Source organism: Macrobrachium rosenbergii, chromosome 41, assembly GCF_040412425.1.
Source record: "Macrobrachium rosenbergii isolate ZJJX-2024 chromosome 41, ASM4041242v1, whole genome shotgun sequence".
In the NCBI taxonomy this organism is placed as follows: Eukaryota; Metazoa; Arthropoda; class Malacostraca; order Decapoda; family Palaemonidae; genus Macrobrachium; species Macrobrachium rosenbergii.
The window spans coordinates 45,532,219-45,546,957 of record NC_089781.1 but is presented as its reverse complement, the minus strand read 5'-3'; the positions used below and the strand labels follow the sequence as shown (position 1 = coordinate 45,546,957).

The 14,739-nt window shown below is 42.7% G+C and overlaps 1 protein-coding gene across 1 annotated transcript; it reads right to left on the bottom strand.

Moving 5' to 3' along the window:
- Window positions 1-13,798: 13,798 nt before the first annotated feature.
- LOC136827130 (uncharacterized) lies at window positions 13,799-14,533 on the bottom strand. Its single transcript, XM_067084893.1, has one exon. It carries the CDS (start codon window positions 14,531-14,533, stop codon window positions 13,799-13,801), a length of 735 nt encoding a protein of 244 aa, XP_066940994.1.
- Between the last annotated feature and the right edge of the window lie 206 nt (window positions 14,534-14,739).

Genomic DNA, 14,739 nt, shown 5'->3' with positions numbered 1-14,739 from the left:
CCCTCTTAGAAGAAAGATCTGGCTTATTAAAAAGTTCCAGCAGTTCCTCTAGAACTTCCACTTTATTCCCCATTAGCAGCATCTTAAAATGAGCCAAACTAGACACCACTGTAAAAGCCTCTTTGTCTACTGTCGCTATTACCTTTTCATCACTCCCCGTGTTTTGAACTTTTAAAGCATCTTTGACTTTCTGAAAAGCTACCTGCTGAGCTTCACCCCATAAAAACTGCACATCATCCCTCAGTACATCTGTCAAAGGTACTGGCAACATAGAAAATCCTCTCACAAACCTACGGAAAAACCCCGCCATTCCCATGAACGAGCAGACATTTTTCTTATTTCTCGTCATTCACTTGAACACCTTCTTTCGAAATGACATGTCCTAGATATACAATGTTCTTTCTCAAGAAGTCACACTTGGCTAGTTTAACTTTCAGACCTGCCCTTCTAATCCTCCTGAGGATTTCCCTAAGCACTTCTAAATGTTCCTCTATATGGCCCGTAGCAACTAATATATCATCCATATAAACAAATACATTTTCCCCAAGATCCAATGGAGGACTGTATTTACCAGCCTCGTAAAAGTAATAGGACTACCCGACAAACCAAAAGGCATTCTTGTCACGATGCAAGAATCGTTCCAGGTTCTTTCAAACTCTCAACAACAATGTTTCAACACCAGCAATTGAAAAATGGGAAATGAATATAAAAAGAAACTCTCACAACACTACAACACATTCATTCACAACCTTATTTACAAAGAAAATGAAATTTTGTTTCCCCTTTGATCTCAATCAACGTAAAACTAAATAAAATAAATCTAAGCAGTTATAGATAGGGGAAACAGGTTGCAAGGTAGAGCAATCTTAATGCTTATATGGTGAGTTGGTGAGTTATCCTTCGTGGCTGGGGTTTCAGCTGAGGAGATGATGCTGGCACGATGACCTCGGGCTTGAAGACGTAACAGAGGGGCGGCTGGGAACTCAGCAGCGATGTTGCTGGTACGATGACCACAAGCTCGAAGACGTCACAAAAAGGGTGTCTAAGATGAGGCAGCAAATGCTGTTTTCTTCAAGAATCCAGAGACTGTGCAAAGGCGGGCAGGAAGGGCTGAATACTTCACCTTGTCACAGGCAGGAAGGGCTGAATACTTCACCTTGTCACAGGCAGGAAGGGCTGAATACTTCGCCTTGTCACAGGCAGGAAGAGCTGAATACTTCACCTTGTCACAGGCAGGAAGGGCTGACTACTTCACGTTGTCACAGGCAGGCAGGGCTGACTACTTCACCTTGTCACAGGCAGGAAGGGCTGACTACTTCACGTTGTCACGGCCATGAAGGGCTGACTACTTCATGTTGTCACGGGCAGGAAGGGCTGGCTACTTCACGTTGTCACAGGCAGGAAGGGCTGACTACTTCACGTTGTCACAGGCAGGAAGGGCTGAGTACTTCACATTGTCACGGGCAGGAAGGGCTGACGATTTCACGTTGTCACAGGCAGGAAGGGCTGGCTACTTCACGTTGTCACAGGCAGGAAGGGCTGAGTACTTCGCATTGTCACGGGCAGGAAAGGCTGACGATTTCACGTTGTCACAGGCAGGAAGGGCTGACTACTTCACGTCGTCACAGGCAGGAAGGGCTGACTACTTCATGTTGTCACAGGGAGGAAGGGCTGACTACTTCATGTTGTCACGGGCAAGAAGGGCTGACTACTTCACGTTGTCACGGGCAGGAAGAGCTGACTACTTCACGTTGTCACGGACGGGAAGGGCTGACTACTTCACGTTGTCATGTGCAGGAAGGGCTGACTACTTCACGTTGTCACAGGCAGGAAGGGCTGACTACTTCACATTGTCACGTGCAGGAAGGGCTGACTACTTCACATTGTCACAGGCAGGAAGGGCTGGCTACTTTATGTTGTCACAGGCAGGAGAGGCTGGCTACTTCACACTGTCACGGACAGGAAGGGCTGACTACTTCACGTTGTCACGGGCAGGAAGGGCTGACTACTTCACATTGTCACAGGAAGGAAGGGCTGACTACTTCACATTGTCACAGGCAGGAGGGCTGACTACTTCACGTTGTTACAGGCAGGAAGGGCTGACTACTTCATGTTGTCATGGGCAGGAAGGGCTGACTACTTCATGTTGTCACGGGCAGGAGGGCTGACCACTTCATGTTGTCACAGGCAGGAAGGGCTGACTATATCACGTTGTCATGGGCAGGAAGGGCTGTCTACTTCACATTGTCACGGGCAGGAAGGGCTGACTACTTCACGTTGTCACGAGCAGGAAGGGCTGACTACTTCACGTTATCACGGGCAGGAAGGGCTGGCTACTTCACGTTGTCACGGGCAGGAAGGGCTGACTACTTCACGCTGTAATGGGCAGGAAGGGCTGACTACTTCACACTGTCACGGGCAGGAAGGGCTGACTACTTCACGTTGTCACGGGCAGGAGGGGCTGACTACTTCACATTGTCACGGGCAGGAAGGGCTGACTACTTCACGTTGTCACAGGCAGGAAAACTGACTACTTCACTTTGTCACAGGCAGGAAGGGCTGACTACTTCACGCTGTCACAGTCAGGAAGGGCTGACTACTTCACGTCGTCACAGGCAGGAAAACTGAGTACTTCACGTTGTCACAGGCAAGAAGGGCTGACTACTTCACGTTGTCACGGGCAGGAAGAGCTGACTACTTCATGTTGTCACGGACGGGAAGGGCTGACTACTTCACGTTGTCATGTGCAGGAAGGGCTGACTACATCACGTTGTTACGGGCGGGAAGGGATGACTACTTCACGTTGTCACAGGCAGGAAGGGCTGACTACTTCACGTTGTCATGGGCAGGAAGGGCTGGCTATTCACGTTGTCTCAGGCAGGAAGGGCTGACTACTTCACGTTGTCACAGGCAGGAAGGGCTGACTACTTGACGTTGTCACGGGCAGAAAGGGCTGACTACTTCACGTTGTCACGGGCAGGAGTGGCTGGCTACTTCACTTTGTCACGGGCAGGAAGGGCCTTACTACTTCACGTCGTCAGGGGCAGGAGGGGCTGGCTACTTCACGTTGTCACGGGAAGGAAGGGCTGGCCACTTCATGTTGTCACGGGTAGGAAGGGCTGACTACTTCACGTTGTCACAGGCAGGAAGGGCTGACTACTTCATGTTGTGACGGGCAGGAAGGGATGACTATTTCACGTTGTCACAGGCAGGAAGGGCTGGCTACTTCACATTGTCACAGGCATGAAGGGCTGACTACTTCACGTTGTCACAGGCAGGAAGGGATGACTATTTCACGTTGTCACAGTCAGGAGGGCTGGCTACTTCACGTTGTCACGGGCAGGAAGGGCTGACTACTTCACGCTGTCACAGGCAGGAAGGGCTGACTACTTCACGTTGTCAGAGGCAGGAAGGGCTGACTACTTCACGTTGTCACAGGCGGGAGGGGCAGGCTACTTCACATTGTCTCAGGCGGGCAGGGCTGACTATTTCAAATTGTTTCACGGGCAGGAAGGGCTGACTACTTCACGTTGTCATGGGCAGGAAGGGCTGACTACTTCACATTGTCACGGGCAGGAAGGGCTGACTACTTCACGTTGTCACGGGCAGGAAGGGCTGACTACTTCACGTTGTGATGGGCAAGGGGGACCGGCTACTTCATGTTGTCACAGACAGGAAGGGCTGGCTGCTTCACCTCATCTCGAACATGGAGGGCTTAGGGACTTTTCATCACAAGCAGGCAGGCTGGCTGCTTTTCTTTGTTTCGGGCAGGACAAGATTTTATGGAGAAGAGTCAGGGGCGTCTGAAGGGGATACTCCCGTCAGAACTTTGTCTTGTCTGACCTCTGAGTACCATCTCTGTCTCTGTCTGTCTATATTTCTGTCTTTAGAAGTCTCCTCTGGAAGCTTATATACACCTGTATAGGCGGAGCTAATGACGACAGTCGTTATTCCCATATAAGAAGTTTTTTGATTTTCAGCACAATGATTGGTTCCTAACAACCACCCACTTCCGGTCACACCATAGACGAGTCCAGATCAGATTTTCTGACACAACGTGGGCCGAATATTGCGCCATGTTACAAAGGCATGGCATGAGATATCAAGTGGGGTCGTTTCCACTAGAAAGGGTTTTCGTAGACTCGCTAATTGTCCAGGACGTGTTGACAACAGGAACTGACTGGTGAGTAAACACAGGAAGCAGTCACGAAGCAGTCCGTCTTGGAAAAGAGATATTTTTCAATATATTTCACCATTATTACATCTACCCATGACATTTCGCGTAAATTCATAGTGTCCCTTTGGGACTGAAAGTGCCATCAACTTTCTACTCTCTTCACTCAATGGCACTTGCAAAAACCTTTGCATGAGATCATTTGACAAATAGATATTCCCACCTCCAATCTCCAAACAAATCTGGTAAACACGCCACCGGAAACCTGTCTGGGATGGTTTTCTCATTTAATTCCCTGAAATCTACACATATATAGATTGAACCATTCTTCTCTGGTACTGCTAACAAAGGAAAATTAAATGATGAAGAGCTATGTCTAATTATACCTTCCTCCTCCAATTTACTAACCTCTCGTTCAACTGCTCCCTTATCTTAAAAGGTATTCCATATGATGGGACATAAATAGGCTTCATTTCCCTTTCTAAATGCACATTATGTTCTAACACATCCATTAACCCCAGTTTATCTCCTTTCAGAGCAATAACATCACCCAACCCCTCTATTTATTCTTTACAGTCTGCTGAACCCAAATGATTTCTAAACACCTCCCTTCTAACCTCCATTTCAGCCTTTGTGAACCCATTACGCTCCCCTGTTACTGCTACTGATTTAGTTTCCTCATTCCAGTCTTCTAGATCCACAACATAAGTATCTCTTTGACACCTCCTAATTGAATTATTACAGTTTAACAATTCCACCCACGTAACCCTTTCATTTAACACCTTGTTTATGGAAATTGTGTTCACTATCCCTTTAAGTTTCTCACTGTCTTCTGCCCCACAAACTTGTTCATCTGCTTTTATGTTTCTCACCTTAACTTCCCCAGACCAGCCATACCTGGTTCTAAAATTATATTCTCCATTAAAACACCTACAATTTCTTCATTATTCCCACTTAATTCCTCATTATCACTCATGTCAGCCACACTCTCCTCCGTTTTCTCGGCACACACATACGGGATGAAACCTCCAGTTTCACCAACTGTTATACCCCCTTTACTAGGGTAAATAGAATAATTACTTATCCTGTTACACGCTGGATGCCCCAGTAAAACCATATTACCCAAGTTAACTCCTCTCACCACCAAAACTGACTCCCTTATTAATTGATTCCCCAGTGAAAAACAAATTTCCGCCGCTCCTACAACGTCCAGTTTATGAGCCTGAACATCGCACAGAAGAGTATCTTCATATATTCATCGTGGTGAACCTCAACCATTATATTATTATGAAATGCCTTGTGAAAAAGTAATATTTAGAATTTACTACGTAGGTATCATGCAAAATCATTATGATAATTAACATCAAGGTTAAAATGAGGAAACTGGAACTTATTTTTTTATTTTTTTATTTTATTTTATGTTTTAAATATGATTATACTAATAAGAAATAAAATTCAAAATAAGCAATATGTACAATTTACCATGTTGTTATACTGTAAAATTATTATTGTATTGTTATTAGAAAAATTGTACCCTTACCTAAATAAAATTGTGGATAAACCACACTTGACATTACTCTTACTAATATTTCACTTTCTAAACTATTCCCTACCATGGTTAGCTAGCTAACTGCCCTCACTCTTCTTTCACCCATTTTACCTATCAACTAAAAAAAAAAAAAAAAAAATCGCACATTTTATCCTCTGAATGCCTTTGTTGATACTGAGAAAACATCGACTGATAAAAGTCAAAGTCCACTAAACTGACTTATGCCCCTTATCCCAGCTACAGCTTCCTTCACCTGGCTTCCATCCTCCTATATCTCCCAAAAGTCCTATATGACATGAGAATTTTATCCTTTCCCTTTCATTTGTTTTGCCCTCCAAAAATCCTGTCTATTTTGGGAGTTCTTTGGATGTTCTCCTTAAGGAGCTTTCTTATAACTGCTCCCAAAATTCTGACTCATTGGCTTATTTTTACTCTTTTTGAATAACGGACAGAACCTCCAGTCGTGTGCAGAATTCTTACACATGCCCCAATATTTAATTCAGCAATACCTCTTCATATGGCTTTCTGTTTTGGGAAATGATAAAAGATTCATCAGAGGTGGCCTCTACTCGATCATCAAAACTGCTCACTATTGCATCTGGTACATCATACAGCATCCACAAGAAATGCAGTAACTCTGAAAATTTTCTAACAATATAGAATCGCCTTTCAATTTCTCTACCAAATCTGAAGCTGAATCTAATAACTGTGAGCTAAAATCTACCATAGAACTCTACCCTTTCCTAATTATGTAAAATGCCCTCATATCCCGAACCAAATCACTACATCCATCCGCCCTATGGGGCAGTTCCCATAAATTTCTTCAAGTCATCCCAAGAGTGACATTTTCTGAATTCAGAGCTACGACAATGCTTCCCAGTATCTCCGACATCCAAAGCCAGAAAGCCCTTAACCTCATTAAAGGCATCTTTATCATCTGTGATTTTCTTTGTAGTCAAATGATTCTCAACACTCTCAATAAAAATTTTGACAGGTTGTCTCATAACGCCATTCACCAAACCCGCAAAAGGCTGGATTGGCAAAGCGAAAGTCGTGACCCTATGAATCAGTCTTATCGTCTGACGTCTCCCCGTCAAACACAGCGCCAGGTTTTTTGCTCTTATCTCTGCCTAAGCAAAAAATATTCCTGGTCCCCGATAAAAATGGGCTGATCTTAACGTCATGCACTCTAAGGAAGTAAACCACACCTTACACACGCTCAGTCAGCTGGGCGACGACGTCATATCAATTTCAAGGTTAACTCCTGAGATCTCCCTGCCAACAAAGAAAAGAAGAGAAGAATCTCAGAAGTAAAATCCACCCTATGATATCACCCCTGCTTTGTCCCCATGCAATATACGCTGACAGCGCAGCAGAGACCAAGGTGATTCACTGAGTAGAAAAACCACCCATTACATCCAACACACAGCACAACTAAAAATAACTTGATAAGGAGAAAAAAAGAAAAGACAACCCTGAATAAAGTCAGCACACAAAAATAACATGTTTCGACCACCCAATAATTCAGTAAAAGAAAAGCGAAAAACAGAAGAGAGAAAATATAACCTTAAACCAACTAAATTGAAAAAAAAAAAACAAGAAAAAACTCACTTTTTCTCCTTTCCCGTATCTCAGCGACCACCAACACTTACGAAACAATCACACACTATAATACGAGTAACAAAAACATTTAAATAAATCAAAACCCACAGTAAACACTAAAAAAATCGACTTGTCACTAAGACAGTTTGAGTTAAACCAGCTGCAAAAGCGGTTTTCCTCCCTGCTCCGAGTTAAATATCCTAACTTGTAAAATACCTCTCAGTGACGAGTTACCAATCGCACCGAATTCCCACAGATAACGCCCTATTCAAAATGTGTTTCCGTATACCTGACCTAACCACTAACACGATTCATACATCTCTTCAGTGTGAATTCAAACCCGGAAGTGTTTTTTTTGTTTTTTTTTACTTCTGAAACCACTGTTATCCCACCTACATGGATGGGAGACACTTACCTTGAAAGGTTGGCACTGGATCTCTGGAGGATCTCTCTCTCTCTCTCTCTCTCTCTCTCTCTCTCTCTCTCTCTCTCTCTGGCAAATCTGACTTCCTTTTTTCTCTTAAGTGATTCGCCCCTCTCTCTTTCTCTCTCTCTCATAAACCTCTGTTCCTGCCTCTAAAGTGTGTGTAAATCAAAAACCTAATTTACAAAAATAAAAGTTTATTGTGCAAGTCTAACAACAGGCCATGTAAAATTAAATTATGTATGCTAGATAATAAGACCCACTAAGCCACACCCCCAAAAGCAAAACTTGAACATTTGCAAGAAAACATAATGTGTGGGGATTAATTCCTGTTTCCTATCAAGTCATGTCTCTCCCCAAATAACCTTTCAAGTCCATTTCATCACCAGTTCATTTTAGGTGGCTATATGCCATGACTTATTACGGTTCCCACCCAAAACATCTGTAAGGAACAGAACCATCTCCCATTAAAAATCAGAACTCATTCAGTCCATATCACTCAGAAATACATATCACAAATGTTAAAGAATGACAAAGAAACAATCACTGCAAAGATAATCATTGTCTGTGTTAAACACTTACCCTTTCAGCAAAAAGGGATCTCGATCCCAGAACATTCCAGCAAGTCTTACTACTTTGGCTACTCTAAACTGAATGTCTTGCCTTTCACAAAAGCTCTTCGCACCTAACGATTTTCACAATATACAAACGAACACACACTTCCTTTGACACACCTAGAAATCAGACTAAAACTGGGCAAAAGGTTCTAGAAGCTTCGATCCAGGATAATGACAGAAAGTTCCGCCCTCCCCACTTACTGTATCCAATGGCGCTAAATTAGCATATGCCTAGATCACATACCTTCCACTTGTAAGATCGCTAATTATTGCAAGGGTTCGTATGTCACAGGCACATACATAAATATACCTGCACCCATTAAACAAACATGAAAGTGGTAATTTAAGCAACAATGTATAATGACTTTTTTGAAGAAATAATGGCTTAATTGATTTAATTTCAATTATGCCATTAGCCATGTAGTAGTTCAAGATTTTTATGGAATGTATCTATTCTTATTATTATCCATAATAATGTTAAGAAAGGCAAGACAGATGTATATCATTATGTAATTTATTAAAAAAACATATGATGTATACTACTGTAAATTCAATTAAAATGTAATACACATATAGTCTAACAGCTATTTTAACATAAAATTATATATAACATAGTTCTGTACTTGTTTCCTTTCTTTTAAGCTCAGGTAACGATGAATAATCTTTGAAAGAAAATTTCAGAAGAGAAAAACTTCAATTTCAACATGACTTATGTAGATCAGTTAATAATCATCTCAAATAAATAGTTATCTTTTTTATAACTGTACAAATGTTCAGCGAACAATAATTACATTATATTCCATGACGATAGTCTTTAATTTGCCGTCATAGACAATAATTAATATCCATCTTAGATAATACTCGGCCTAACCGACCGTAAGTGGTAAAAGGAACGTCATCGTACACAATTAAGCTAGCCTTTTCTAAAAGACATATTCCACATATTTCTTTGAGAAAACCTTACAAAAGTTCCCTTTATATGTACTGTGCAAAACCCATCCATCATAATTAAGTTTATCCTTAAGATACATCACCAAATCAGACAACGATATCTTTTCACTTGACCCACCCACATTGCATACAGGTAACCTGTCAATAAGACTAGTGCACTGTTGTCATCTAGTTTCGATTTACAGTGGAAATTAAACATTAAAATCTTCATAAAGTTATCCGGATTCATACAACAAATCTCAAACAACACCTTTTGAAAATACAACAAAATTGGCCTAATGTGATTATAAAATTAAAAAAAAATATGTAATATACATTGTTTTACTGCAGTCATCACATAAATCTGAACCTTTAATGTTTAAAATCTTCGGTCTGTGGTTTGCTGCCAAAATCCCATGCATATATTGGTAGAGAAATTCCCTCTCCAAAGTACTTATAAAAGAAACATTGATGGGTTTCCAAATCAGTACCCAATCTAGCAGCGGGTAATCACTCTCAATGATTGGTTTTGAAGACAGTTTGAGATAATAATAAGTTTCCTTATATGTAACAAGAGGAAAGTTTTTTTGCCTATACATTTTTCTTATGACCTCTATGGCAGTCAAATAGAACGCCAGTGTCACATACGATATATATATCAGCTATACCTCTTAACAATAACAGATCACTAAATCTGAGTTAAAATAGTACACACTCAAAGCAATTCCACTTAAAACATCTCTGAATACAGTGCGGCTGAAGACAGCCTGAGTTTTATAGTACACATCAAATATTCCCAATCCCTACACTTCTATGTAAACACAGCGTAGCCCTTCTTATTGGATTGTACATCCCCTTCCAAATGTACCAAAAGATACATGCATTAATCTTACAAATATGTTTCTTTATTGGGGGGTAGTGTAAGGGCTATTATATACCATACTTTTGATAAAATCAAAGAATTTACGATTACACTCTTAGGGAAAATTGACAACTTCCTCATACTCAACATATTTATGGCAGTTTCAGCCTTATTCACAATAACAGACCAGTTTTCATTGCACATCAAATCAAAGTTATTACAAAAGACAATACCAAAAATAACCATACTACGAACATCCTGTAGCCATCCTGAAGGCCAGTCCTGCCTGCTAATCCAGTTACCCAAACCCATAATCATAGTTTTATCTTTGTAAAGTACCGCACCTGTTGCGACCTCAAAGCGCTGAATTAATTTGGTACAAACCCTTGTACTTTCACGACTGTCTAATTTGGAAGACTAATACCTATTATATAGTTACTTTCTTGAATTGCCCTATAAAAAGGTTCTTGAAAAATACAGAACAGCAACAGAGACATAGAGCAGCCTTGCCTCACCAACCTCTTGACAGGAAAAGGACTGCTTAGAAAGCCGTTAACATTTACACAACTTGCAAATTGTAAATATATGTTTTTATTAAATTAATAAAATTGAATTAGCTAGTATCTCATATACAAAACAATATGCACTCTATTAAAAGCTTTCGACCAATCGAGACTCAAGATGGCAGCATCTACTTGATTTTCTATAGAATAAAACGAGACCCCTGGTATGGTACTTTTACACTGAACAATCGATCTCCCTTTCACTGCACAATATTGCTCAGGGGAAATTATATCGTCTAATATAGCCTCAAACGTTTTTTAAAACCTTAGCAAAAATCTTGTAATGAGTATTTAACGTCATAGGTCTCCAATGTTCCACTGGTGCAAGGGCACCTTTTCTTCCAGGTAATTTGATGCACCAACAAACTGACCTGCACATTGGCTTTACATCACAGTGATATAATCCAGTTTTATAATGTTCCAAAACTTCTTGTAAAATTTAATATGAAGACCATCGTACCCTGGAATTTTACCATTACACATTTTTTTCATAGCATACCACACCTTGGATTGAATCTCAGTAGATAAAGCCTTTAGGTTTTGACCATGCAGCATTGGCCGACTACACTTGTCCGGAACATAGGTCATATCCTGTGGGTCTCCGTCGACCAAACGAAACACGTTCTCAAAACATTCCTTAATTCGCACAGAACTCCCATTCGTCCCCTCAACAGTCGTGCCATCTTTCGTTTTAAGTTTAGTCAAACAGTGATCTATTCTTTTAGTTCTCTCTTTGCCAAGCAAGTATGAAGAAACTCGTTCACCTTTTAATATCTCATCAGTTTTTATCCTAACCTTCGCACCTAAAAATTCATTCTGTATATCACAAATGCTCTTTTTCAGTGGTTGGATCATGTCATACGTACCCCCGCTTTGGTAATGGATATCATTTAATTGTTGTAATCTCCACTGTAATAGGTTCAGTAGCCCATATTTTTCCTGTGGAATCTTCTTAGATAATTTAATAAAAAGTCTTACAGCGTAGCCTTGCCAAATCCCACCATTCCAACATATCAGGAAACTTACATTTATGATTGTACCTGTTTCCAAAAGTCTTGAAATTGCTCTTCTATATCACCCTAGTCCAAAATCTTTATATTCAGTTTTCAGTAATCTGTTAATGTTTGTAAAGTAATAACCTTTATACTTCAGAGAACCACATTGTGATCTGAAAAAAGCTAATGGGGATTGTTTGTGCTGCTGTAATGTGATGGAGCAAATTAACAGTATTTTCTTTTACACACGTATATTCAGGGGCACTAATAGAAAATTTATTGTTATCCTTTAACGCTAAATCATGAACCAGAGTACCCAGTGCTTTGATCTCTAAATATCTATTATCATTGCTACAGTCCCCGGGACGTGTCACACAATTGAAATCACCACCTAATATCAGGGAATCAAGGCGGTGCCTCAGAAAAAAGGGGAGATCCTTCCCTAAAAACTCCCCTCTCTCCCTAGCCCTCCCTGAACCTGCAAGGGCATATACATTTACAGTCAGGATAATGCAACCATTAAATCTGACCCTGATACCCAACATCCGTCCATTACAATCTCTGTCTGTTGACAAAACTACTTTATTCTTCTTTCTAGAAATACAGAACATAGTCCCTCCTTTTAAACAAACCGCAGAGTTCAATATAATATTACAACAGTTACTTAAATAGTTTAAGGCTCGTAAGTCTCTCACATTATGTTCTTGTATCAATAGTCTTATACTGCGTCATAAGTGATGCCACCTTCATCTGTTTATTTACATCGCTCAAGCCGTTGACGTTTAACGCAGCAATTAGTCAAGCCATGGAAAAGAGAAAAGTCATAACTTTTTCTTTTTTTTTTTGTATTTTCGTTTTTGCCCTCTTCTCTTGTGATAAAACTTCTCTCGTAAGTTTTGTGAGGTTCAAGAAAAATGTGAAAAGAGAGACTGATTCTTCCTTATTCTCGACAGGCGTCTATAAAGCAAAAAGCGGACGGAAAGGTAGCGGGCGGCCGAAGGGCCCCCGCTGCGTCCATACAGAATTTGTGTTTTCTGACAAGCATAAAAATACATACAATATTCGTTACAGGGCATATAAAAGGTAGATATACATATCGGCAGGAAGGCCGTACAATGATGCATGAGATGAGGTACATAAAGAATCTGAAATAATGACAGGTAATATACATGATGTGATTAATGTACATAAGAAGGGAGAAACACGAGAAAGGAGAGGCGATTTGATGCCCCTACAAATACTCCCTCCCCAAGGGAATAATTAGAGGAACAATTATCGGATGAGATAACATTAATCATGGAGGCACTGGGGCAGTTGGAGTGGGCCCCTGCTTCTGGAGAACTGTGGGCGCGGGGTGGAGCTGACACCTGGGGTTGGCTGGATGAGTTTCCTGGGCCTCCCGGGGCCCCGCCTTGGTGGGGAAGCGGGTGCGTCTGCAGGCAGGCATTGAGGGGGGGGACTCTGGGGCGCCTGCCTTCTTCCTCGCATACTTAGCTGTCCAACAGGAATGTGGGTTTCAGCCTGTCGATGGTGATCCGTGGATGTCAAGGAGGAATGCTTTGCTGGCTCGCTTGATCACTCGGTGGGGGCCCCTGTAGGGCCTGGTTAAGGGCAGCCGGTGGGCATCCACCCTGATGAAGAAGTAGGCACAGGAGTGTAAGGCAGGCGGGCTGTAGGTGATGGTTCTGTCGTTGAAGGTCTTTTGGCAGGTCGCTAACTTCTGTGCAAGTTCCCTCAACCTTGGGAGGGAGGGTGTCGGCACCTTCGGCCGACGGTGGGAAGAATTCTCTGGGGACGGCCAGTGTTTCCCCGTAGACGTTCTCAGCAGGGGAGGCGTCACCATTTGCTTTTGGTGCGGTGCGGAGACCCAGCAGGACCCAGGACAGCTGTTCCTTCCACCTCTCGTCATTGCAGAGTGCCATGAGCTGCTTTAAGAGAGCGGTGCGCCCTCTCGACCTTGCTGTTCGCTGTGGGGTTGTATGCCGTTGTGCTGTGTAGAGTTGTACCCATCAGTTGTGCCAAGGAGACCCAGAGCTCTGACAGGCAGGCATGACCCCTGTCCGTAGTGATGTTGTCTGGCACTCAAAAGTGGCTGATCCAACTGGAGAGGAGGGCCTCTACGCATGATGTTGTCGATGCTTCATCCATGGGGGTTGCTTCGTGCCAGCGAGTGGAGCAGTCTATGATCGTCAGGAGGTACCTGGCTCCCCCCGGCTGTGGAAGGGGCCTGATGACGTCAATGTGGATATGGCTGAACCGTTGACAAGGCTGGGGAAAATCGCCGATCCTGGACTCTGTGTGCCGGGATGTTTTGGTCATCTGGCACGGGATGCAGCTCCTTGTCCACTGGCAGATGTCCTTGTTGATGCCATGCCAGACAAACTTGTCAGTCATGAGGAGCGCCATTGTGCGCCCCGATGAATGGGAGAAACCGTGGACTATGTCGAACACGTGCTTTCTCCTCGAGGCGGGGACCAGGGGGCATGGGTGGCCTGTGCTGGTGTGACGTTTGAGAGCCATCACTGCCGTTCTGTAGTCTGCCATCTCTGGGTCTGCTGCTTGTTCTCTCGAAAGGTCTTTGTAGTTGATGCCAAGGTGAAGGGAATTGATTTCTACTCTTGACAGAATGTCGGCCACTGGGTTTTTCTTGCCAGGAACGTAGTTGATGGTGCAACCAAATTCGAAGCCCCAGGTGACTGGCGCAGCTCTGATTTGAATATGTACGGGAACTCCTGTAGGAGGGAAGCGTAGCTGTTGGGGGCTGTGGAGCAGATGGTGGGCATTCCAGGTCCAGTGGAAAGCTGATGGGAGTGGCATGTTCCTGTGTCGAGGAGGCGTTGTCTGGCGATGTCAAATAGATGTCCGTGGTGCTCTGGGAAGTCCATGCCCAGTAGGGGGAACTTAACATCCGCTATGACGAAAGGCCAGTGGTATCTGTGCCCCAGGATTGAGATAGCCTAGGTCGTCATGCCATAAGTGTGGATGGGAGTTCCATTTGCTGCTATGAGGGCGGGTATTGAGTC

Excerpts from the sequence above, each read along its gene's own strand:
- LOC136827130 (XM_067084893.1), bottom strand. The coding sequence starts at position 14,533 with ATGCCACTCCCATCAGCTTTCCACTGGACCTGGAATGCCCACCATCTG.